Source organism: Astyanax mexicanus, chromosome 24 (genome assembly GCF_023375975.1).
Source record: "Astyanax mexicanus isolate ESR-SI-001 chromosome 24, AstMex3_surface, whole genome shotgun sequence".
NCBI classification, from domain to species: Eukaryota; Metazoa; Chordata; class Actinopteri; order Characiformes; family Acestrorhamphidae; genus Astyanax; species Astyanax mexicanus.
The window spans coordinates 6,349,155-6,377,130 of record NC_064431.1 but is presented as its reverse complement, the minus strand read 5'-3'; the positions used below and the strand labels follow the sequence as shown (position 1 = coordinate 6,377,130).

The 27,976-nt window shown below is 37.8% G+C and overlaps 2 protein-coding genes across 2 annotated transcripts in view; one reads left to right on the top strand and one right to left on the bottom strand.

The window, feature by feature from the left end:
* Positions 1–27,976, top strand: part of cdk18 (cyclin dependent kinase 18) — a 548,438-nt gene that overhangs the window by 163,212 nt on the left and 357,250 nt on the right. The gene's annotated exons all lie outside the window — the stretch shown is intronic.
* On the bottom strand, positions 182–27,120 carry elk4 (ETS transcription factor ELK4). The gene is made up of 6 exons (XM_007251404.4): positions 26,499–27,120; positions 20,110–20,324; positions 16,337–17,050; positions 14,990–15,169; positions 10,431–10,547; positions 182–10,274 (listed from the first exon to the last, which is right to left on the bottom strand). The coding sequence occupies exons 2-6, from the start codon at positions 20,314–20,316 to the stop codon at positions 10,173–10,175; spliced, it is 1,320 nt and encodes a 439-aa protein (XP_007251466.3). The 5' UTR covers positions 20,317–20,324; positions 26,499–27,120; the 3' UTR covers positions 182–10,172.

Here is a 27,976-nt window from a genome sequence, read left to right as displayed (position 1 = left end):
CTCTGCGTCTCGGTCGATACGGCAGCCTGTTCGGTTTGGTCTGGTTTGTACAGGTGTGAAACCTGCTAACGTTAACACAAATCAGCAGAGTGAGCTTTTCAATGCAGCGTATCAGACAAAATAAAGAGACAGAGGACACAGAAACACAGACACTGAAATGAGAGAGAGAGAGAGAGAGAGAGAGAGAGATTTTACTTTAATATTTTACCTCCTCTTCAACATTCACATTAAGTACAACATGTACGCCAATCGACAGTTTTGTAAACGTTTGAGCTGCGAGTCACAAACTTCAGACTACTAGGCAAAACACATAAGCTGAAAAAAAGCATGTGTGTCAAAATAATGTACCTTTTCGTTTCATTTTATAACACAGGCTGGCTTATTCTAACATGATATGTTTAGTTTTTATGTTCTTAATTGTATTATATCTATATTATATCTAAAATTGCACACACTTTAGGGGGCAGTGTTGTTTTTAAAACCAAACTGCAGGAAAATATAGAGCATTCTTGTAAAATTACTGTCATCTTTAGAAGAAAAATAGACACTTTATGACTCGATTACGCATACAAGAACCATAAAATATAGGTACATTTCTGAGAAATCCCTTCCTCTATATAAAAAACGCTTGATAAAATCTTTCCGCTGTGCAGTAAAAGTATTAGGTGCATAGTTTCCTAATTCAATGGTTTACGAAACCCGGTTCTCAGTGAGCCCCAGTTGATCCACATAATTTGCTCTTTCCCTGTGGTTCAGTTTTAAGCCTCGAAAAAAAAAAAAGTTTACCTTCATGTATCAGCGTAAAAAAAAGAAAAAAAAAAAAAAAAACAAGAATTGATGCTCCACAGACCTGTAAATCAGGAGAATATGAATATGAACTCCATCATTGCTACTCCAGGTTTGCTGAACTCCATACTGCACTATGTAACTCTGGTGAAGCAGAAAAAAAAAACGTTCACAAGAACTATGTAATTCTGCATAACCCAAGAGAAAAGTGTAATATTAGTAATAATGATCAATCACCTCAGTCCACATGCTTCTTACACTTTCTGAAATAACATCCTGAGTAACTCTCAGCTTGTCCAGAAAAGCATGTGTAAAGTATAACGTGTAAAGTGTTCTTCAAGGGTGCATCACAGCACAACAAAAACACTACCAATTCTCCTATAATGCTGTGTAGCAAATGTATCAGCGCTCTATTTTTCTACACAGAAAAAAATTCTAAAAAAATTTAATTAATAGCAGTACTAACCATATAAAATATATAAAAATGTTTCTGATCTGATTGAATAAGATCAGTTTGATGTATTTACACAGCTCTAAAAGTAATCTGGATTTTTATTTTTATTTTTTTTGGCTCTTTGGCTTCCCTACAGTCAGAGAGTGTAATTTGCGCATTGAGCCACCACTAAAAAGACGAAAAATGTTACACATGCATTTCTGGACAAGCTGGGAGATTTACAATTGGTCACTAAAAGTGAAAGATGCATGTGAACTGAGGCAAAGTGATATTATAGTGTTTTCTATACACGTGATGCTCATCACAGCATTTGTTTCCTTACACACGTTTTTTATGCTTCACCAAAGTTACACAGTGTGTAGTTAGCAGTGTACCACAACAATAGAGATGCTTCAATTTACAGCTCTGGAAAACATTAAGAGACCACTTCAGTTTCTAAATCAGTTTCTGAATCAGTTTCTCTGATTTTGCTATTTATAGGTACATGTTTGAGGAAAAAGAACTTTACTGTTTTATTCTAAATTCTAAACTACGGGCAACATTTCTCCCACATTCTAGATAAAAATATGATCATTTAGAGCATGTATTTGCAGAAAATGAGAAATGGCTGAAATTACAAAAAAGATGCAGAGCTTTCAGACCTCAAATAATGCAAAGAAATCTACATTTGGTGGAATAATCCTGGTTTTTAATCACAGTTTTCATGCATCTTGGCATCATGTTCTCCTCCACCAGTCTTACACACTGCTTTCGGATAACTTTATGCCTTTACTCCTGGTGCAAAAATTCAAGCAGTTCAGTTTGGTTTGATGGCTTGTGATCATCCATCTTCCTCTTGATTATATTCCAGAGATTTTCAATTTGGTAAAATCAAGGAAAAGCATCATTAAGTGGTCTCTTCTTTTATAATTTTTCTAGAGCTGTATATTACAGTTAGTGGAGCATCAAAACGCATTTGAAACTTGTATTTTGAGGTTTTTTTTTTTTTCCTTGTGCCATTTGGAGAACAAAATCTAGTCTGTTTAGGGGTCCCTGAGTACTGATTCGAGAACCACCTTCCTAAGTGTTTTATTCTAGTTCTAGGGAAACAGAGGTATCCAGTCTTACATCGGAATAGGCTGGTTGATAAATTCAATGATTCATATTTAACAAAAAATTAAAAATGAGAAAAGGAATAAGTGCTAATAGACAGAACAGAACATTAAAAATATTAACCTTTACAGACACAAAATTACATACATTTGGCAATGCTACACGGGTCAGTTAAATCAGATCAAGAGGGAAAGGAAAAATGTACAGAATAAGGGGATGAAAGTTCAGAAAGACCGTCTGAATGGTAAAATCAGACCACCGAACATTAAACAAAAAAAGTACAGTTCAATTAATTACAGTACGATACGACAAAGCTACAACTAAATGACTTAAAAACAAACAAACAAACAAACAAAAAAAGAGTAAAAAAAATCAAACATGTTAAACAGGTCCACTTTTTTTTTTTTTTTTAAGAAGGTGGGTGATTTTTACTTTTTTATCCCAAAAGTATGACGTGGCTGGCTGAGAAGTTAACAGCAATACAGAGGCAAAAACCCTGATCATTTCCCCACTGTGCAACACACACACACACACACACACAAACATATTTAACATTCACAGAGCACTGAGCGGCTGGACATCTGCATGAAGAACGGCACTCGGTGCCCCACCTACCAACAATCATCAGGTGCCGAACGCTGCGCTGTCTTAGGAATGCTTATTATTCAATAATCAGGCTTCTGGAACACCGAGATCAGCGAGAGAGAGAACGTAGATAATACCCAGCTGACAGAGAACGTTAGAAGAATGTTTAGCAACGTTTTGAAGAGACTGCAACGTTACAGAAATATTTGTTTTAAAAAACATGCAATAATAAGACTAATGGTTTGCATTACAACACCATTAGTATTAGATTCTCATAGCTTGATGAATACCCAACATTATGGAAAACTGTTGCAGCGACGTTGGCAGAAAGTAAAAAAAAAATGTTTTAGGAACGTTTTGAAAATGTGTGATGCAAACCATTATTAGAACATTTCTCACTCTGCATTTCTAGCGCAGAAAAACGGGCCAAAGAGTCTAAAAGCAGAGAGGGTGCGCATTTCTAGTGCAGAAAAACGAGGCAAAAGAGTCTAAAAGCTGAGAGGGTGCGCATTTCTTGCGCAGAAATACGGGGCAAAGAGTCTAAAAGTGGAGAGAGTGCGCATTTCTTGCGCAGAAATACGGGCCAAAGAGTCTAAAAGCGGAGAGAGTGCGCATTTCGAGCGCAGAAAAACGGCCAAAGAGTCTAAAAGCGGAGAGAGTGCGCATTTCTAGCACAGAAAAATGGGCCAAAGAGTCTAAAAGTTGCCGTAATTAAGGAGTTTTATATTAAGAGACATCATGAAATTAAACATCAATTTGAAAAATCTTAATTTACACAACACTGTCAAAGATAAAGATAGTAAATCAAGTAAAATGTTGTGTAAATGAAATAATCAGAAAAAAAAAGTACTATTTAAAGTGGTATATTTCATTATTTGTTTTATTACAGAGTCTGTGGCCCGTGACTTCAAATATATTTCTACTTCTGGCCCCCAACAAAAAAAGTTTGGACACCCCTGCCTTAGAACATCCGAAAAAGATTCCAGTAAGGTGAGCCTGTAACTTTAAAGGAAGGTTCTGAAAACGTGTGACAAAAATAATGGTTTGCATCACAGCGTAATTAGAACGCTAACATTAGAGTAATGTTAAAAGTAACATTTCTAAAACTAAAACGGACACTAAAGTGAGATTGCAGCAACATTACAACATTACCAAACATTCTACTAGGTGGGTATTAGACTATCGTCACACACGCCACCCACACATGATACTGTTTCAATCTAAATATAAAGACACAAATAAAAGGAAATTAACCACAAAAGATATCCCGAGGTAAATGTAGCACGAGGAACGTCCATTACAACCAAAATACGCACTTCAGAAACCCATAATCGCATGAAGTATTCAATACAGGACTATATTTCACTAACCAGCTTCAACAGAGCCTTAAAACAGAGGAGTTAGCATATGTACAGAAGAGTTAGCGCCAGTTCATAACCTCCAAAATATTCCTACTCTATGCATCAGATCACATCACAGTTGTGTGCAGGAGTTTGGGCATCAGAAGATAAAAGCTGTGTTGAGAAGTGAAAGGGAAAATTCCCTACAGAAAACTCACTGCTTTACAGTTTAAAATGACCACAGAATGCATTTATTTCAGATTTTTAGGTTGTTTTTCTGTTGTTGTTTTTTTTAAGTTATTATATAAATAGTAATTGTGAAAATGGTCAGGTGCTGTTGTAGAAGCTTATTTACAACCCTGTTTTTCCCCCTGAATAAAACACTGATTTTCCTCTTATAGTCTTAATTATTCCAGTTTCTTCCCAGGCAGTATCCTGTTTGGATCGTGATAAGGTTCAAGCCCTAAATTGATTATCAAGACAGGCCTAGTTTTAAGTATTTACATATCAAACTGAAATCCAAAGCATGTGTGTTTAAATGGTCTTAAAATTAATTGCAATATTGTTTATCACAGTTATTGCTGGGAAAACAGTGTCCAAAACAGTGGTGCGTTTTCACTTGCAATTTAAGTCTGCCTTAGCCTTATCAAGATATGATCTTAATACTCAAGATACACAAAGTGACCAACCAGGTATTAACAGGATCTCAGTGTTTCATTCTATGAAAAAAAAACATGGGAGGGCCTGTTCTTTTCTCTACCCTAACCCTAAACTTGGTTTCAACAGTAAGTAGATGTCAGAGAACAATAAATTTAATAATAAATCATGTGGCGATGTACGAAATTGTGGTTCACTGTAGATTTTAAATATCATTCCTGTAAAGTATTTTAACCTGATGTGCCCAAACTTTTGCATGCAACTCATGCATGCCTTTCAGTTCTTGGCTCTCACAAGCACCAGAGGCCATGAAACAGTCCTATACTTCTCCTCGCCCGTCTTTATTTGGCAGCAGAAAGCCGATTCAGTTAAGGCACCACATTCGCACGGCTGTGAGTTCCCGACTTCTGAAGCGTAGGCTTGAAAAATATTCATATATTAGAAAGTCAAACAAGACACAAATTGGAACCCGCTTCCTTTATACATGTACCCTCTCAAAAGTTTCTTTTTCTTTTTTTTTTCCTTATTATTAGTTTTATTGGATTTGCTGCTTTAAAGTTGATTTGTTCAGTTTTTTTTATGTTTTTATCCATTTTCCTTTTTATTACTTTTCTTCTTTTACATTTCAGTGGCTTCCCAATTACATTTATGTATTTTTCCATTAATTGTGTCCGACCATGCTTTTGTTATAAAGTCTTTTTTTTCTTTTTCCTCAGCACTTCGAGCTGCATTTGAAATGCACAAAAAGTGCTTTATTAGAGTGACGGAAGTTATGACTAATTAAAAAAAAGTGTGTTGGATTTAAGCAGGTTAATAACATAACACTTCTGGGAAGGAGGTTTTAAATTCTCTGGTCTTAAAAAAAAAAAAAAAAAACTTTCAGTCTGCGTGACTCACACTGTACAATATGCACCAATCCACCAAACATTAACACCAAACTGTCCAACATAATGGTAGGCATGAAATATTAGAAATACATTGTTAATTTACCATATTTTTTGGACTATAAGTGTAAAATGAATACAAACGAATGCTGGATGTTAATCAACACAGATTTCTCTTCTGAAAACTGTTTATTTGGGTGAGTAAAGAACTTCCGTTTATCTACGGTAAGCTTAGATTTCCAATATTTTGTCCAAGGGTGAACACTAGCTGCGGTTAGCAGTGCTAGCCAGCCACGGTTAGCAGCGCTACCCTGCTAACTCCCTTTTACTCTGTCATTTATCGGAGTAGCTTTACTGCTCCTTACAACCTGACTGGTACAATTCATACATAAGGCGCACTGGATTAAAAGGCGCACTGACGTTTTTTGGGACAATTTAAGGATTTTAGGTGCACCTTATAGTGCGAAAAATGCTAAATACAATGGGGAAAACATTAAGTATACCTGAGACCAATCTGTGAGATGCTAAATGACTTTCCAATTTTCCATTTTTAGTTATTTCACATTTGTTTCCCAGCCCGCATTCTCCACCACACTAGACTGCACAACAGTAAAAGGACTGCGGAAAGTTGAGCCGCTCCTCAAGTGCTGCCTTTTGCAAACTTTGTAATGACTAATATCAATGTTTTGTCAAGGCTGCTTGTAGCCTTTATCCAGTTTTGCATTTCATAGTAAGTGCTGTCAGTTTTAATCATGGCTTGCTGAGATCCTAATTTAGAGTTTCAGAGGTAGGACTTTGTGCACTGTGCAACAACCACAAATCAATTTCCTGTACTTGATCGCATGCCAGAGGAGTTTAATGAGTGGCATTTGCTTGCTTACCAACTGGAAAATAATTACTTCAGCAACAGAAAACAGCAATGCACTAATCTTAGCTAAACATGCGCAGTAGATCTGCTGCAAGCTGCGGAAAATGAGGACGTTGTTCTTGATGTGTTTCATAGTAAAAGCACCAAACAAAAGTTGTGTAGAATTAGGTAAAAGTATTTTACATTTCATGTAGTAAGGCTTCATTTTCCTTTTTGTTTTACTTCTGTTTTACTTGAGTTTACAAGACTTACTAACCCTGAATTCACACTCGCAAGCGCCAGAGTGACAAACGACCTGTTGCTTCCTATGAGATTTTTTTTTTTGTTCAATGTTTTACAAATGAATTATGATATGTTTAAGATACATTCTAAGCTGGTTGGCCCAAACAAATTATTTGGGCCACTGTCATGTTATAGTTCTATTTATTGTATTGTTCTAAGTTTTATGTTTGAACAATCTGCTGCACATTTGTGCTTCATGTTGTGCTGCACCACGGTTCTGGAGGAGCAGAACTTCTGAGGTCCCCAGCTTCTGCTTAGGGCGTTTTCACACCAGCACTATTTGGTCCGGTTAAAATAAACTCTGGTTCATTTGCACCCTTTAGTCCTATCCGGACGGGATTAGTTTTTCAGGGGGTCCTGGCGTAATTCCCTATTTTATAGGGAGTCTTCTGTGATTTTATTCCCGTCCAGAACGACCATGTACGTGTTTTTCTCAGACGTCCTTTTACACTTTCGGTACACATTTTTAGAGAGATACACGTAAAAAAAAAAAAAAAAACAGTGAGTGGAAATGGAGGAGCTACTGAACGCCGTGATGTCATGTGACCGAGAAAGCCAAAAAAAAAACCTCACTGATCCTCCAGTTTTTTCACTTACAGTCTGGATACAAGAGTTTCATCACTGAGTAGAAGTGTGAAATATTTTTCACAGACGTCCCCCTGAGAAACTAATCCCGTCCAGACAGGGCTTTAGTGCGGTTTGTTTCAGCAGGTGTGAAAACAGTAACTGCACTCAGAAGACCCACGAGAGGAGATGTCTTGGTCCGGTTCCAAATGAACTCCAGAACCTTCTTGCTGTATTAACTCTCGTGCTCCTGCGCCTGAGAGCTCTGACCAATCAGAAGAGACAATCAGATGTGTTTGCGTATTTTGTTGAGGCGCATTTTAGTGCGTTTAGGTTTTTGCCTGTGTGAAACCAAACCAAACCAAACCAACGGTTTGAGAAAACGCTCCAAATAAACAAACTTATCAACTGATTTGGACCAGAAAATTATACAAACTACAGGTGTGAAAACACCCTTAAACAGTTAGACAGTAGGGCCACCTGCCAGAGTGAACACAGGTAGGTTTTTTTTTTTAAAGAAGAAGAATTGCAAATGATATTATTTTTTGTGTTAAATTATTTTATCTCACACGTTGGCTGCCAACATTCATTTAGCTAGTTAACTAACCTAAACCTAAGAATTTCAAATATAGGAAAACCTATATTCCTATATATATATATATATATATATATATATATACTCTATATTCTATTTTAACAGTCTTGAAAGCACTTCCTTAGATAAAAAAATAAGCATCTAGGCCTCATCTAGAGTCATCGTGGCCATTCTTCACCACAGCTTAACTACACACTATTATCTCTAGGCATTCTGGAGAGATTTCGAAGAGTCCTCGAGATGATGTCAGTGCAGCTAGGTTTGTGTCTATGTGCGTTTTCGCCTGACTGATCCGAGCTCTGTGGCAGAAATGTCAAGGTGCTTGTAGATATATATGGCGGCGGGTGCGACGTAAGGAAAGGTTTGCTCACATTCACCCGGAGTAAGAAGGCAAAGAAGGTACAGAAGGAAAGGTTTGGCTTGGCAAAAGACATAACGAAAAACGGGTTAAACAGCTGATCTGAAGAGATACGTGATTAAACTTTGTGTCTGTGCTGTCGATACCTCATTAGTACAGTTATCATTTCATATGAGAATCAGTATTTTACAAACCAATAACTCCTTTACAACAAAGTAGGATGAGGATACTCTGTTAGTATCCTGATTGAGAGGAATATTGAGTGCGTTTACATGCATTTCAAAATTTCATTACTGCAGGACATCAAAGTTTTCGTGTGCATGTTTTTGAACTCGGGTAATGCTGGGTAATGCTAATGCTATTAGGGTGCGTTTTCACACATGCACAGATGGACAAATCCTCTCCTTATCGAATTTCTTAATTTCTTAAAATTAATTTAAAGACCTTCCTTCAATCTAAAAAAATCAAAGTACACCGTTTACATGATTAATTTAATGATCAGATAACTGCAGTAATCCGACTTTGAATGTGACTTTGAATGGAAAACACTAGGGTTTACTTGAGTCAGGCAATTATTAGATCTTTGCTTAGTAGCCAGCCAATAAAATCACAAAATACTTAAGGCTAGCCAATTTGACGACATTTGGTCATATCGTGATTTTTTTTGTATCAAAAATATACTTCAATTACAGAGAATGTGTAAAAATCCAAATGTTCAAGTGGATGATGTGCAGCAAAAACTGAATTAAAAATCACTATATTATGCATAAAAGTATTTTAGTATTTAAGTAGCAATTTTTAAGAATGTGATTAAGACTAACAAATTTATATCAATTTTGGTCATATCATCCAGCTCTAGACGAAAACCAAAACATCATACTGCAGATCTTTTTTTTTTACATTAAAAATGCAAACATTTGCCTCACAGGGCTCTCCTGTGTGCTGGGTAAATGCTGCTCATCTATTTCCAGCACCAGAAGTCGTGGCATACTCCGGTTAAGAGTATGCAAGAACTGAGAAACACAATTACTGACCTACTGATTACTACAGCACTCTGTATCTCAGATTTCTTAATCTTTAATCAAATGAAACAGACTTATATAATCTTATAATTATCTGCAGTAACCCGATTATGAACGTACATGTATACGCACTCAGTAAAACAGATAAGAAGTCATTTCCAACAAACTTTCACTATAAGAACTATAAGAATTATGATAGTATCCTGATTGAGAGGGACACTGTCTTCTTTAAACATTGAGGCTTCGCTGATTTCTATGATAATATATACCCTTTTTTAAAGAAAGAATAAAAAAATGTGTTTGAGGATTCCCTGAAGGCCAAACGCAGTTCTCATAAGAATACCACAACCAAACAGGACAGAAGTTTATGTGGTAATCCTTTTGATCGTATGTCTCCAAATGACACAGACAATGATATTGATTGTGATTGCCTTTCAGGGATGCTGTGAATATATACCCGTCCTGAACACCCAAAGAAGCTTCCACCACCAGCAATCAACATCTTGAATACTTGTCCTCCTTTCCATAAAAGAGGGGCGGAATTTGGTCAACGAGCACACGGCTAAGGTGGCGTCTGCACCTTAATGTAGAAGAACACAGCCGGGGGCTGGGGACGAACGATACACGTTACACAGTTTGTGTAGAGGCGAACAAACCCACCGACACCAGCAGTCCTCATCTCTGTTTATGTCTTCTGTGGGTCTGGAGACAGAGGTCCTGGTGTGTTGGTGCCGTCTAGGCTGTGTACTGGCACGGATATCTGGGTGGAGCCCAGGACAGAGGGGAACTGAAAAGCAAAAAAAATAAATAAATAAATAAAAAAATCAACGAGGAGATAAGAGGACATAAAGCAGATGATCAATGACACTGACGAGGAGGAGGAGGAGGCAGAAGACAGCAGGTGGGCAGAAAAAAAAAAACAAGAAAAGAAAAATGAACTCACCTGAAAGAGGGTGTGCGCCCCCTGGCGACGGGCAGGGCTGAGAGGGGCGACGGGACTGAGCGTGCTCCAGAAGTGAATGTTGGAGAGAAGAGGGCTGGGCGTGAGCAGTAGGGGCGTCTAGAAAAAAAAATAATAAAAAAAATTGAAAATAAATCAGCAAGTATGAATTTACTTCAATGGTTATTGGAGGCGCTATTTAACATCAAATACTATATGCAATTATTTTTATCAGATGCATTTGTCTCTGTAAACTCTAAATGTAAGATTCAGTACTAAAGAGATAGACAGTCTAAAACATATATTTACATGTATAACCAGAAAAAAAGTAGGGCCCTTAAAAAATATTTTATTTTTATACTCAAAACTCCATTTTCAGAGTTTTGTCCATTTTAGGGGTTTTCCATTTAAAGGTCTCCTTCTGCTAAACTTCAATTTTTCTATTTTTTTGTAAAACACAACAGGTCTCTCTGAGTTTGTATGATATGTGTATGATGCTGCATATGAAACTGTTCCTCAGCCTCTATTGTCTGCATTAGCTAGTAAAAGAAAACATAAAAAAATAGTGGATCTGAAAAAGCACTTTATCTATGTTACCCGTGAATTAGTATTCATGGCCCCGCCCACCTTGGCTCGCGACTGCCCACAGGCAGCGCTGAAGCTAGGCAGCGACACAGTCTCGTCAGATAGGAGCTAACAGTGCTAGAAAAAGCATGGAAGTTCGTTCCAGTATTATTTGTGCAAATATCACATCAGTGTTTTGTGATTTGCCCAGTAATTCAGAGCTAAGGAACAAACGGTTAGAATTTGTCTATGGAACACAACCAGCTAAGTACAATGGAGATAGGTAGGTGTATGTTTAGAACAGTTCTATTGACACTAGTTAAAAGTAAAAATCCACCCAGGCGTGGATTGTTACTTTCTAGACCTGGACTATCCACCTCTGTGGGTTTAAATAGGATCTCCGGTGGATTTTGGCATTTTACAGAGACTTTAAGAATAAGTCATAACACATGTTGTAAAGTAACATATGACATTGCAAAGACAAATGTTTTATTTTAAAACATTTCTAACTGCTGTCCATCTTTAACCAATCAGAGGCGATATGTTTGCATGTATACATATTCATGAGAAAGAGCCAAAATCCTATAATTTATCGTTTATCATTTATGTCCATCGCTGTGGTTAGCGGCTAATGCTAATGATGTTCATTGATAGTGTGCCTTTTAATCCGGTGCACTTTATATTCCGAAAAATATAAAATACTATAAATAATACATAATATATTTTAAGTTTAATTTTGCACATGTCCATCCCTTTATCCCAAATCCATTTTTAAGACTGAATTCCACAATTCTGTCTGTTTCTTCTTCATCTTAAAAATCATAGAGCCCTAAAGTTCTCTATTTATAACCTGTTGGAACAAACATGCTTCTTGTGTTTCGTGATAATATTAAACATTTTGAGTTCCTTATTCGTTTCTATTTTTTAGGAAAGATTTTTAATGCTTCCCAAAAAAGGTGCCTGTCCCTCCTCTAGTTCAGATTCTGCTCAGTCCCCAGATGTGCAATACCATCACCACAGCCAGTTTAAATGTGAAGAATGAAAAATAAGCTCAGGAATGGCTTGGGGCTCGAATGAATAAAAAGCTAAAAAACATTCTGATGAAGGATAATATTTGCAGATATCATTCAGCATGGTCAGAAATTAAACTGATTTTCAAACTTTTACATTTGTTGCATGTTATTGGCTGAAAGACACAACTGGCAACCATGAAAAGCTGATCTACATTTAGTACATTTGTACATTTAGTAAAAGTCCACACAATTATTTATATAATTTGATAATTTGATATGACAGTGGTCTTATTAGTGTGATGTTGATGATCAATCAGGCTATAATGTTTTGACCCTTGTTTACATTCAAGCTTTACATAGCAATCAGTCCCGGCTAAGTCAAAGCTTATCTTAGCCCTGGAGGTGTCTTTAGATTAATAGCTAAACCCATTAGCCTACAGGTGCAGGCCTACAGCCATAAGGTCTAAGCCAGGGGTGTCCAAACTACGGCCCGCGGGCCATTTGCGGCCCGTTTCCTTTTTTTAGAAATAGAATGAAAGTTGGCCCGCTGTTAAGCAAATTTTTATAATGTGAGATTTAAAGTTTAAACGCTAGGTGTCAGAAACGGGCCAAAGAGTCTAAAAGCGGAGAGAGTGCACAGTTTTAAGCAGAAAAACGGGCCCAAGAGTCTAAAAGCGGAGAAAGTGCACAGTTTAAGCGCAGAAAAACATGCCAGAGAGTCTAAAGGCGAAGAGAGTGCACAGTTTAAGCGCAGAAAAATGCTGCGCTTAAAATTAGCTGCTAACTACAACACTAGGGTGATATAAATGCTGCCCAATAGCGCTAGACTGAAGAACTCTGAATGCTTCGGTAACCCAGGGAGATAGCGGTTCTTCCCATGTAGCTGGTTTTAACACAGAAAACACACACACTACAGTCCAATAAACTCTGCTCTGAATGGCAAAAGAGCTATCGCCGCGGTTAGCAGCTAATGCTAATAATGCTGCACCCAGCCTTAGTGCTGGAGAAACTTCACTGAAAACTCACCCTTATAACGCTGTACTTCAGCGGAATGGATTTACTACTAAGGTATTACTTTACTAATAATACCGTACTGGTAGAAACGCACACTATCGATTTTGGGGAAAATTAAAGGATTTTGGGTCCACCTTAAAATCAGAAAAATTTGGTATATAAAAAAAAAAAATTCACATATTTACATCTATATATCTTTGATAATTTTTTCTGCAGTTAAATTGTTCAATGTTAAATGTTGTTAAAATGTTAAAATTGTAAAGTATATGATTAAACAGAATTTTAAGAATGAAAATACTAAATATCAGTCCTCCCTCAACACATTATAAAAAAGTGTGTTTTTATTTCAGTATTTTTTTTTAAATTAGACCAGAAAATAAAAAAAATGTAGCTGTGGGAGTAACGTTTATAAAAAAAAATTAAAAATGCTGATTTTATCTGCTAAAAAATCCACTTTGCATTCCTAAAATGATGATCCTAAAATCACCACTGATCCAGACCAAGACCACATCTTTTTGCTGGACCACATTTTGGTTCTTTAATCTGGACTGTGGTCTCCAGCACCTCTTACACAAGCTATTCTGGTTCAGACCAAACTATGAAAATTCTGAATATCCATTCCAACCAGTGTAGATGTAGTAAAAGCACCCTTAGGCTGAAGATTAGACCAGAACAAATTTCTAAGAGCAGAGAAAGTCCACGCAAGCTCATCTCAAAGTTAAGGATTCCTCCCATCGTGACACTGCAGAAATCAAAGACAATACACTCCCTCATCCGTCATCTAACTGGAGAAGGGGCTGAAAGACAGCCGAGGATCATCCTCCGTAGCTGAGCGTATAGCTGCTCATAAAAGCAGGCATTATTCCGCCTTAATGAGGTCATCCATCAAAGTTACATTCAGCCAAATTTCATCATATGACCCCATCTATGTAAGTACCCATCCACAGGGGGCTTTCAAATCCTGAGGAAAACAAGCCTCGTAACTGATGTGTTACTGCCATCTAGTGTCTGAGGAAAGGTTTACAACACTGTTAGCCAAGCCCCTCAGAAAAGCGCAGGTGTTCCTGGAATTTTCAATTTCTTCATTTGAAATCTGTCAGCAGATGGGATTAATCATTTAAACCGCAGGCTTATATTAATACTTCATTCTTATTACACATAGCACTTAGTAGTTACTGAATATTATCAGTTATTTATAGCCTATAATGAAGTATATGCTAGTTTATATAAACTACTGCTCAAATGTATTAGAACACCCCCATTTTTTCCCTTTATTTTTGCCATTAAATCTCTTCAAGTCCATTCAATAACTGGAAATGGTACATCATCCAGTGTACAGTAAACTGCCACAGACTTTAAGGAAAATTAAAAGAGAAATTACAGATGAAGCAGAAGAATAGGGGTGTTCTAAAACTTTTGACTGGTAATGTAATGTATGTATGTATCTATGTATGTAGATACAGCTCTGGGAAAAAAAATAGAGACCACTTCAGTTTCTGAATCAGTTTTTCTGATTTTGCTATTTATACGTTTATGTTTGAGTAAAATGAACATTGTTGTTTTATTCTAAAAACTACAGACAACAATCTCCCAAATTCCAAATAATAAATAGAGCATTTATTTGCAGATCTCAAATAATGCAAAGAAAACAAGTTTATATTTATAAAGTTTTAAGAATTCAGAAATCAATATTTGGTGGAATAACCCTGTTTTATAATCAGTTTTATGCATATATGTTATCATGCATCTTGACATGTTCTCCTCCACCAGTCTTACACACTGCTTTTGGATAACTTTATGCCTTTACTCCTGGTGCAAAAATTCAAGCAGTTCATCTTAGTTTGATGGTTTGTGATCATCCATCTTCCTCTTGATTATATTCCAGAGGTTTTCAATTTGGTATAATCAAAGAAACTAATTTTAATTCTACAGCATGGAAAACCATGTCTTCTACAGAATGAGTGAACTGACCTGCAGGAAGGCTGTGGGCAGCGAGGGGCTGGAGAGAGTAAGGGGGCTCATGTCTGAGCTTGTCACCAGCAGCGTGGGCCTCAGCTCCAGAACTTTGGGCTTTTTGGACTTGCCACTCAGGCTGCGAGCTGGAGACAGCGACATCTCTGACTCTGAGGTGTGGATAGTATCACTGGACACCTGAGCACAGAAACATTCAGAAGGTTAACACACAGAACTCATCACAATTTAAATAGTATTTTCTCCTGCCTAGATATTGAACTATTTGATAAATATTTTGGATAAGAAGTTGATTATTTAATACTTTGCAGAAATAGCTACTATGCACAAAATTACATACATAAATATCCACACAATTATATATTCAATTGACACTAACTGACAAAATGAACCCCAAGAAAAAGGCTCTTTGGGGCTACTCATGGCCTGGGTTTTGGCCTGAATGAGAAGGTGTGTAAAAACGTTTGACAAGTACTGTATATTAAGACTTTTCTTTTAACTTTTCTTTTCCCTTTAAGGCAACTAGAACTGATTCAATTTTAAATTCACAAGGTCCAAATTCAATTTGATTTCTAATTTGAGTTAGAATAACAGGGTTTGTTCGGATATGAAAAAAAGACTCTCATAAAACTAAACGTTATAACAGTGTACATGTTATAGATTCATTGTGTACAGTCTTGGACTAATACAGTATCTACACAGTATTTTGAATGGAGATTTGCTATGCTTTTGTCCAAAACAGGCTAATTGCAACAATCAATCTCAGGTTTGGATAAATCGATTTTAGGTCATTTAAATAAAGACTGATCTCATCAAATTGAGTTTTTTTTTTTTAAACACTGTCTAAATACAAGTTAAACATTTTCCTTGTAATTTAAACAAATCCCAAACAATGAAAAACTGGTGAAAGTTAGACTCTTTGTGAAAACTGCAGTAAAAAAGTGTTTCTTTTAAGTAGAGTTGGAATCTCACGATACCTTGCCCACGATAATTCGAAAGATATTCGAAATATATATACAAGATAATTCTCTACGATACTTTACTACGACATCTGTGTTACTGAAGAGGATCAAATAAAATACTCCTAAATTAGCAAATACCAGGAATTATAAACTTATTTATTTCAGTTTCACAGAATTTGATAACCAATAATCTCCACCTCTAATAGATTTACCCTATTCATTTGATTAGCGCCACCATGTGGAGAAATTAAGCAGTGAGGGAGGAGTCTTGAGGAGTTTAGATCGCAAAAAGTTCAGTAAAAATATTGATATTGTCCCACCATTACAAATTTCTATTTTTAATTTCTGTTGCTTTAAGTGCTTTGAGTGCTTTGAGATTTTGCACCTGCAGCTGGAGCTCAGAGGGCTGGGAGGAGATGGACTCGATGTCGGTGTCGATCACCAGCTCCTGAGAGTCCTGCAGGGTGCTGGGGGAAGGCGAGCGGCAGGGCAGCGAAGGGGAGATCCCTGAAAGGCGGAAAGCTGCCGGGGCCGTCTCCGTTCCAGCCACCACTTCAAGCGAGCACACCACGTGCTGGCCGGCCTGCTGCTTGCTCTCAATCTCTGATACGGGGAGCGGGGCTTGGAGGGGGTGCACGGGCAGGGACGTCTTCTCTGAAGCCTGCTGAAGAGCTCTGCTTGGAGGAGCGGTGCCGAATTTGATGACCGAGGGCGGCTGTGAGGGCTGCGGAGAAGCCTCAAGGCCGGCTTTCTTCTCAGCCAGCTTCTCTCCAGGGTTTTCCATTTTGATGGACTTGAAAAGCTGTGTTCCGGACTGCAGGGAGGTCAGGGTGAAGGAGGTGTACAGACCTGAGTGGATGTAGTCATTCCGACTAGAAGGTTTCGGCAGGCCGAGAGCTCCGTTTCCCCGCTCTCCTGCTGCTTTGATTTCTTTGTTGTCTGTTGTGCTGGTGTTTTTGTCAGGCAGTGGAAGGGAGGAGCTCCCCGTGCCCCCCTCTGCAGGCCCGTCCACCTTGGCCATGATATCGCCTTTCAGAATATCCGGGTAGGAGACAAAGCGGTACACGAACTTCTGGCCATTCACTTTCTTAATGATGTTCTGCGAATGGGAAAAAAGATAGATTCATTAGAAGATTCATTAGAAAGTTCATCACAATGGGTTGGTTTCCCAAACAGACTAGGATTATGCCTAATCATAAATTACAGTATTGTGCAAATGTTTAAGCACCTGTGGGAATTTTTAAAGTAAGAAAAAGCTTCTTATCTATGAAGTAAGTGTTTATTAACTCAGTAAAACACATTACAGCATTACAATAATTACAAGCAGCAAATTTACAAAAAGCATTGCTTTAAAACATCACTGTTTTCTAGGGGTGTCACGATTTCGATATTTCATTGAAATCGATCTAAATTATGTCATGGTCTCGAGCATCAAAGTCAAAAAGAGGGTCGACAATCCCTCCCGCATATGGCGCAGCACACTACGCAAATGGTCAAAATTTGACCATTAGTGCCTAATGTGGTGTATTACAGATCACTTGTATCACTTTGCATCACTTATATCAAGCCCACCTTTTGAAATAAGATATTGTAAATTTGATGAATCAAACCAATGACTGACCATAGACTATGCTATAAAAAAGAAAAAAGAAAATCGAAAATCAAATAATATAAATCCATGTTTCGGTCAGCTTGTCCAGAAATGCGTGTGTAAAGCGTATCCTTCAGTGGTGGCTCAAAGCATTAAACAACACTTCCTTACTGTAGGAGAGACAAGGAGCAAGAAATACCAAATCTACAACAGTCCTGCTTTAATTCACCGGTTTCAAAACTCATTCAAAATCCTGTGCAGTCCGAGACCAGGCTTATTTCATAATTATTTTTTCAAGTTTTGTTGAAGGGAAAAAATTACATTTAAAATAGTTCATGCAAGACATTCCTCTAAGTTGCAAACTCTAAAGATAAGCGACAAAGTCAAACTCAAACAAGGCAGAACTGATCCAAATTACACCTGATTGCTAAAGTAGACCAACAGCTGTCTGTTAATTATCCCTATAATTAAGTTGTTTACTAGAGGGGGCAATTACCCTTTTTCACACCTAAAGAATACATTTAATTACCTTAGGAAAATGACAGAGGGCAAAAACTTCGTCTTCCAGCAACCTACTCTCCCAAACACCACCTACTCATCACTGCAAACCACAAACAGCAGTGCCTGTAGCTATTTTTACCGATGTTCAGGCTTTCACTAGAGTACAGGGATGGACTGTACTCTAAACGCACACGGATAACAACGATGTGCTTATGTTTTTTTAGCAGTTGCTGGTAGTGCTGGGCAGTATGACCAAAAATGTATACCAATTTGCAATATGTTATCGTGGAAGACAAGGCATTAAAGTAATAAAATGGATGTTCTTATAATTTTCTTGGTTTCTTGGCTTAAATCAGTTTATGAATGACAAATTCCAAATTCCAATGTGCATTAATATATTATTCTTCAAAATACAGTATTAGTATTAGAGAATTATATTCAAAAGGGCTATGCTGCCAGTCCTCCAGGTGGGCAGTCGTTTCCGGTTAAGAGTACGCTGTGCCTGATTGGTTGCCGCACATGTGTCTGTGTGGGAATGAGTTCTAAGCTTTTTTTTTCTGAGAGTTTTGAGTTCTGAGAGTTTTTTGTCCCTTTCTGTAATTCAATTATTTTATGAATGGATTTGAATGCTCAGATTTTTTTTGTGTGTGTGTGTGTTTGTGGTTCAGATCTACAGCATCTGTAGACATGAATGTGTTTCAACGTCAGAATAAAGCTCTGATTCTGGTCTTTCTCCTGTTATCTCCACATGAGGAAGTAGGGGAGTGTTATACATCTTAGGGGATTCACTAATTGTTAATATGTTTTTTTTTTTGTGGTTTAAACTACAAATTTTCTTTTGGTTACATAAGTTTACATCATGCGTTTCCTGCTGCGGCACCACTTGCTGCACGGGCAAAGTTGTACAAAGTTGAACTGTGGCAAGTGGTAGCTTGGTTACGGCCGTGGAAACGCAACACTTTCTGCACTGCAAAAATGGTCTCTAGCTTTAAAAAAGTAATAACAAAAGAGAACCACTCAACAAACCTGCCCATGCAACTTCCACCATATTCCACCACTACCATAAACTCTCAAACTGCCCCAGTAATAAAACACGCTTCTAGTGCATGTTCAGCGGCATAAGACAGAGCTGGAAAACTGCCAAAGAACAGGGAGACGCCATTGCCAAACACAAGATGCAGGTCTCTACAGTACTACTTATCTTTATAAAGTTACGTCACTGTAACAGATTGCAATGTACACTCACAAAGCACTCTATTAGAAACACTTTATAAAGTCTGCTGCTGCTGTAGCCCATAGCTCTCAAGGTCAAACAAATGCTATGCATTCAGTAGGGATGAAGGATAGTAATCTTAGCTGTGACTTGAATATAACCGAGGAGACAAATTTAAATTAGAACGACTTAGAATGCCAAAAAATGTTAATTTTAGTGCATCCCTAGCATTTTGAGACGCTTTCCAGCTTGCCACATTTATAATGAGTAGTTATCTGAGTTACTGTAGCCTCTCTGTTAGCTCCAACCAGTCTGACCATTTTCTGTTGACTTTTCACATAAACTATGTTTCTGTCCTGTAAATGATGGAGAACAACTGACTTAAAAACTAAGATTGGATTCCTGTTTTTCTCTTCTGTCATTACCAATCATGCCACGCTTAACATCAACGAGATCATTCCTTTTGATTATTAATGTATGAACTAATGAAATTACACAGTGCCTTTCCATATCTGGCTGCCAATCCATACCTTTGAATACGGTCATACACACATACTGTATTATTCACACTATTAGGCACACTGGATTATAAGTCACATTATTTTTTAAAGTGAAACGAGTGCTGGATGTTAATTTACACAGATTTCTCTCCTAAAAACTCTTTATTTGGGTGAGTAAAATGCTTCCGTTTATCTACAGTAAGCTTAGATTTCCAGATTTCCACTAAAGCTAGCCAGACAGCATTAAACAGAGGAACCATGAGTGTTCCGGTAAACCAGGAAGATATTACTTAGTGGTTCGTCCCACATAGCTTGTTTTAACACGATAAACGGGAAAGCTACAGTACTACAACCTTGTCGTAGTAGTAGCGCAGAGCCCGGCTCAGTTTATCGTAGTTCATGCTGGGTTTGTTTTTGCGAGCACCCCACAGCTTGGCCACCTCCTCCGCCTGCAGCAGCTTGAACTCCCCGTCCTCATTGGTCCAGCAGATGAGCTGGTCGTTGCTGGGGTCCAAAAGGAGCTGGAGCAGGAACTGCCACAGGGTCACTGAGCTGTCCATGCTCTCCTCTAGGAGATATAAAGAAAACACAGCATTACACAATGAACTGCACATAAATGTCATGTCTCAATATCCAATGTATAACATTGATTAACGTTGATATACAGTGCCAGTCACAATTTGAACACACCTTAATTCAGTGGTTATTCATTATTTTAAAATGTTCTGGATTGTAGAATAATCCAAGATTTGATTAAAGTTTTGCTGTTTTAAACAGATTTTGGTTATTTAGATGCCATAAGTGCAAGAACAGGGAAGGGAGGTGCTCCTTACTTTAATTGTTTTCACAATCATCCACATTAAAAACACTGCAAACCACCAACTAAGCTCAATCCCCCGTAAATACAAGACTGGGGAGCTTAAAATAGAAACACAGCTGTAAAGAGATGCTTATCCAGTGCAACAACGTTTGCGTTTTATGTGGTTAGTGGTGTTTGTTAGCTCTGCTACTCACTATATGGGCTGAAAGATTGACTGTTGAGAGTGGTATTATCTTGTTAGTGGTGTTAAAAGCCTTTATTCTTTTTTCTCCTCAAATTTAACACACTCCACAAAAATAAAGCACAGAAAATAAAAACATCTCCGGCCAAAGCGAGCTGAGCCTTCAGCCCTGGCCTTGCAGAGTGTCAGGAGCTGTGCTCCAGAGTTTCATCTAGTGGAACAAGGAACTGCAGCTCCCTGAAGCCAGTGAACCATAAAGTGCTGCTGTAAACCTCAGCTCCCGAATATGAACTGATCGGCTCTCAAGATCAAGATACGTAGCTGATCGAGCTTTCCATCTTATGTTCATATCATTAAACGAGAATCAATAACTGTGGATGTAATTATTGTTACATGCCTACAAGTGCCAGATTAAAATTAAGTCAAAAAGTAAAAAAACAAGAATGGAGATGCATACATTTTGTCAGACAGCACCAAAATATTCTGGGATCTTCTGTCTGATTGGCTGCCCATACAAACACACCAGCCTATACCAGTAAGAGTCTCTGGGCAAGACTTCTTAAGATCAACTCACCTTACTCACCTCTGTAACATGATTAAAAATTCAAGGTGGTCTAGATAAACATCGTTACACTCATCATTAAGCCCCACCATTCAGCCTACAAAAGCCTACACAATTAGCACCCTGATTAAAAAGGTGCTAAAATGATGAAACCAAAGTGAAACAAAGGCCAAAAAAGCAGCAATAATGAAGTGCAGGCCTGCTCTGATCAGCCCAACATGTTAATAATGAGGCTTTTGTGTTCACACTGACCTGCTGTACAAAGAATAAAAACCTCACGCCGCATTAAAAGCCCAAATTGTATTGACTTCAGCCAAATCCTGTGGAAGTGCTAGAAGCTTGCAGCCTTGTTGCTGTGTCTGTGTGAGTAAGCGGCTTAAAGAAAAACCAAATCGGCCTGGACTCGCCCCATACGCTCAGCTGGAAGCCGCACACAAACAGAGAGAGTCTCCCACACACCGTCTGACGGAGATACAACACATAAAAATAGCAGTGCTGAAACTGAGACAGAACAGTACAAGACTGAGCTGGAGAGCGGCCAGAATTGTAGAAAAATATAACCCTATATTGAACATCACTAATATACTGAGCATTAGTGCACTAGCCACTGACATGGAAACTGTGGGATGATGCCAACACATTTCAATAGTGCTGGTATATACTGTATACATACAGTGCTGGGAAGCAAAATATGTAAATGTAGAAGGTAGGGGTGGGCGATATGGCTCTAAAATAACATCACGATATTTTAGGGTATTTTTGCGATAACGATATACTTGGCGATATAGGAAAACTAAAATAATTCATTCATTTCAGAAGTATAGTATAATAGTATAACAGTATAATCATAATGTGGCAAAATAAATAATATAGCATAAAATAATATAATGCAGCAAATAATATTGCAGAATATTAAGTGCATGCATATATACTGCAAACTAAAACAGTTATACAATAAATACACCTAAAGCTTCACAGTAAATAATAGACTACTTTTAAGACAGAACAGCCCTATTATCACGATATGGATTTTTAATATCATGATATTTCTGTGTCACGATATATTGTATACGATATAATATTGCGCACCCCTAGTAGAAGGTTCTGATATTTAGTGAGAACATATGTAAGCTGTTGTGTTTGGTCATTTGGTGACCATGGTTAGAGTGAGAGAGCAGCCATTAACCCTTAAATTTCTCCTTTGGGGTTTCAGTACAAGAACGAAGCTTGTTGATGAGATGGGAAACCATATTATTGTAAATAGTAACGGTGAATTTCGCACTACCCCCCTCCAACCGGTCGCATGTGGGCATGACAAAGGCGTTCCCTGCGTCGTCCAATTAAATCATTTTAATAAATGGGAAATGCTTTTTATATAAGCTATTATTATTTCCAATAATTAATAACTATAAATGTGTCTTTATAGATATAAATGTTTGAATGAGCTTTATTACACTGTCTAGTGAACAGTATATAAGCTGAAAAAAGCAAACTTTTCCAATTAAATTACATATTAACATTTTAAAAGCCCACCAGAGACCCCAACAATCACAGCAGCCTTTCTCCTCGCTGACAGAGTCCCTGTGAATCAGCAGGGATTTTATAAAGCACAGGGAAGCCTGAAAGGCTTCTCTGGACGCTTGAAAGCGGAACTAAAATGTTTTCATGCGCTGCGCTGAGGACGCGTTACAGGCCAACACCTGCTCTCTGATTGGATAGACGCATTGCGTTGGACGGACTCATTTGCATAAAGTTCAGCTCGGCTCAACTTTTCATCGCATCCCCCGCTCTCGACGCGTCGGACCCATGATGCACCGCGCAACTGCGTCTGACGGAGGCGGCGCTTCCCATTGAAAATGAATGGGATCCGTCGCTGTGCGTTGTCGCGTCGGAGCAGTGTAAATTCACCGTAAGAACATACTGCAACTTTCAGATATATTTCTCCAACATAGCTTAGTTCCAAACTGGCACTGACCAAAAAAAATATTTTGTGAATTATCATGTGTGGCGTTTAGACGCTCTGTGAATCTGTTCACAAATCAATGATTCAAAACAACACTGTTTACAAGCCCATGCGTTGATATCATACTCTGACCTCATGTACACACAGCCACGGAGAAACTGAGTCCGTCACCGTAAAACCGAAATCCTGGATAGGCCTATATGGAGATATTTGGAGTGCATTATTAGTATTATGACATTCTGGATCATTTACTTCAGTTACAAATCTGATAAAATTCTTGTATTATTTTAATCTCTTAGTTCTCTCAGTGTGCCATATCATATCACAGGCAAGAATAACATTTAATTTTCATTTATTTGCAGTAGTGTATGCTTTTTTTTCTTCTTCAGTTTTTTTCATATCGCCAAGAGTATCGTTATCGCGAAAATACCATGAAATATTGTGATATTATTTTAGGGCCATATCACTCAACCCTATACAGCACTGCTGCTGGACAACCAAAAACAAACAGTGGTGTTCTAAAACTTTGACTGGTAGTGACCCTTATAGTATGCAGTTGCACACATCTTAAGCCAAAAACATGACAAAGCATAATGGATTTAAATAAGTTCTGATACACAAACCTCATAAACTGGGAAGTGAAAGCAAGATCCTCTTGGGACATTCATTGTTTACAAACTGTATCAAACTCTTATTAAAAAAGTGAACTTCAGTCTGTCACTGCAGCTTAAAAATAATTTTAAAAAAAATAACAGCCTCTGACAAACGTACAATGGCTTTTGTGCAATTCGTCAAACACAAACATGCTCATAAATTTAAAATATGAGAGGAATTCGGCCCAGACAGTAGAAGAGAGGATGGCATCTCCTCACCCCTCCCTCAGACAGAGTCCTGCATAACATTACTTCAACATGTGGGTGGAGATATAAGCCTCAAACAGACACTGCTGAGAGAAACTGGTGTAACAAAATGTGTCAGAAGAGCAAAGATCACTTGTTAGCTGTCTGTCTTTACAAGCTGAGAAAAAATAAGACACTTCCATTAGTTTTATATAAATGAGAAACATATCATGCACCTCCAGTAACCCAGACAGAAAAAGGAATACCAGTTAGTCTGTAAATATTTTTGGCAATATAGTGTATCTTGTATCTATACTTACATAATCAGTGGAATTAGTTTTAGTAAACATATTAGGGCCACAACATATCTAATTTCAGCATCAACATCACAATCTGGATGTACACAATCACAAGATGCACAGTACATGACCACTTTTCAGAATGTGCAAAATCATGCATGACAATTTAAATTGAACATGAAAACTTTATACAAATTCTAATTCACGCCAAAAGTCTCATTTTGGTGCATTTACTAATTATTAATATTGTGACATGCTGGATCATTGACTTTTAAAGACCACAGTCTGTATTTATGATTATACAAAGCTGGTATGAAATGTAGGCCATAAGCTGATATAATCAGTATTTTTATATATATGATTTTTTTTATTATTATTACCTCAAGCAAATTCAGCAAAGAAAATTTTACATCATTCCACATGGCCTTATAGGTTGGATTACACCAATATATTATTATCAACAATATATTAATACATCATGTCTTTTCAAATGAATCTCTAGTGCCATGCCTACCATCTTTTTCTTGTGGCACCATAAATGTAGAATATTTTACAGAAGGCCTCTTTTTTCATTATTTACCCCATTGTTCTCCCCAATTTAGCTAGGCCAACTGTCGCAGCCACTGTAGCTGCTATTCAGCTATATATCCCCTCATTACAAGTGATGCCACAACCTAAGGAGGGTAAAGACATGCATCCTCAGACACATGCATGCCTCTTTTAGAACTGCTGCTGATGCAGCATTGAACGAGTAGCATCACAGCGTGCTCAGAGGAAAGCGCAGTGACTTGGTTGTGATACATCAGCTCACAGACACCTTGTGCTGATCAACATCACCCTAGGAGCAAGGCCACTTGTGCTCCCTCAGGGCTCAGGCAGCTGATGGCAAGCTGCATGACCGGGATTCTAACTAGCAATCTCCCAATCACATGGCAGCGCTTAGACCGCTGGACCACTCTGTGCCCAGAAGGCATCATATGTGACACAGATACACAGTTTGTGTAGCAGTGTAAACAGCAAAAACACACAAAATCTGACATTTTAAAATCCGATCTGTTACTGAAATATGACACATATTCGATACATTGCAACGCAAAGCTAATTGGCCAGATTACAATTTGTGTCACTTTTACGGCAGAATGAAAGCAAAAGACTGTGAGTACAGTGAAAATGGCCAGGAGTAGATTTGAGGGCTTTGGTGGCAGAAAAAAAGGAGGTAACATTTCATAAACATTTGGACTGATATTTCTGTTTCAATAATATTAGATTAATTGTGTAGCAGCCGTACAGTGCTCCTAATGAATTGGCTACAGATCGTGGCTGCTGCATTTTTACAGAGAATGTATATATATACAGCCCTGGGAAAAAAATAAAAGACCACTTAATGATGCTGTTTTTCCTGGATTTTACCAAATTAAAGTTATACAAAAGCAGTGTGTAAGACGCGTGGAGGAGAACATGCCAAGATGCATGAAAACTGTAATTAAAAACCAGGGTTATTCCACCAAATATGGATTTCTGAACTCTTAAAACACATTTCTGGATTTCTGAACTAAAACACATTTAACTGTTAGCAGGGAAGACCTAAAATACTCCAGACTTCAGATTAAAACTGGAATTGTGCAGAAACAAGCACAAAACAATGCAGTAAGCTTGTTTTTACCAACATTTTAGTTAACTAACTAGCTATAACAGATTATTTATGTAGTTAACTGGTTAGCTAGCGTAGCTAATGTTCTAACCTATTTAGCCAGTTTAGCTAACATTAGCAGCATTAGCCTGCTAACCTACTCCATTCTGTAACGTTACAATACAGCAAACTCTTGTCAGTTAGCATTAATTTAACGCTAAATTTCTAGTTATAGACTTAACGCACAGCCCTGAAAAGGTTTTCGAACAATTCATACAAAACCCACAGAACAGCTAGCGTTAGCATGCTAGCCTAACCATATCAAAAGAAGCTTAGCTTAGCCTGTAAGCTAACGCCTGCTAGCCACCTTTCCAGCTAGCCTGTCAGCAGCTCACAGTGCAGTACAGTACAGTAGTTGGGAACACTGCAGTCAGTCATTCGCGCTTACCTCCCAGATTAAATCCATCCACGAATATAGAATTTATCGCGATTTAACGCGTAAAACAGCCGCTGGTCAGTCATATAGACCAGAGAACAGCACTAAACCCAGCAGAGTTACTGCTAATCCCACCCCAGTGCAGTGTTTTGTGCTGCAAAAAAAACAGGAAGTTAAACTCTCTCACTCTCTCTCGCGCTCTATATCTCTCCATCAGTCTCTCTCTCTTTCTTTCTCTTTATCTCGCGCTCTTTCTCTCTGTCTGTGTCGCCATCTCTTTCTTGCTCTCTCTCTCTCTTTCTGTCTCTCTGTTGCTTTCTGTCTGTTGTCTCTGTCTGTCTCTCTCTCTTCATCAGGCTCTCTCTATCTCTGTCTGTCTCTTTATCTCGCTCACTGTCTCTCCATCAGCCTCCGTCTCTCTGTCTGTCGCTCTCTTTCTCGGTCTCTCTGTCTGTCTGTTGTTCTACCTCGCTTTCTCTGTCTCTCTCTCGTGCTCCATCTGTCTGTCTCTATCTCTCTCTGTCCCTTGCTCTCTCTGTCTTTCTAACTTGCTCTCTTCTTTTGGGCTCTCTCTCTTTCTGTCTTTCTCTCTGTCTGTCTCTACCTTTTTTTTCTCTATGCCTGTCTGTCTGTATCTTTATCTCTGTCTGTCCCTTTCTTTCTATGTCGTTCTCTCTCTCTTTGTCTTTCTATCTTGTTCTCTTCTTCTGTCGGGCTCTCTCTCTTTCTGTCTCTCTCCCTGTCTGTCTCTACCTTTCTCTATGCCTGTCTGTCTCTCTCTCTCCCTGTTGTAAACCACCTTACTACACTTATGCAAAAATAAAGAAGTGATTTTGAGATTTTAAGGCCCATTTACAACTTTCTGGAAAAGTTGTGAAATTTGCACAGTGCGCTGGTTAAAAAAAATCAATAATTTATTTATATTTATAAACTATTTTTTTAACTTAAGTTTTTCAGGAAACGTCAAAATCATATGACAATTATGTTAAAAACTCTTCACACAATAACAAAACAGTCCTAGGTAAGTGTTCTGTTTGAACTACTAAAATAATAGTACAACTATTATTTGAGTTGGGTTGGTGATCCAAGCTGGCTGCACTGCACATCAACAGTAGTAAAAGCAGTAGTTTTACACTGTGTATTGTCACTTTAACTTATTTGTGTGTCATTAAAAAATCTGTTGTACACACAGTACTGTACTATGTCTATCTATTGACATGTTTCCATGGTGTTTGGATGTGCAAAACACTGGATAATGCATTGTTATCAAATGATATTACAAAAAAGGGCCTATTTCAGCCAGAAAAAAACTGCAAAAAACTTCAAAGTAAACCGAATGGATTAAGTTTACTCTGTAGACACTTTTAAGGCAGTTTTTCCTTTTAAATTTAATTTTTGCACATCATTTTAGCAAAAATTACCCTGGTGACACTTAAAAACTTGTGAAAGCTGTATTTTAAAAAATGATAGTCTATTTCTTTAATGTATTT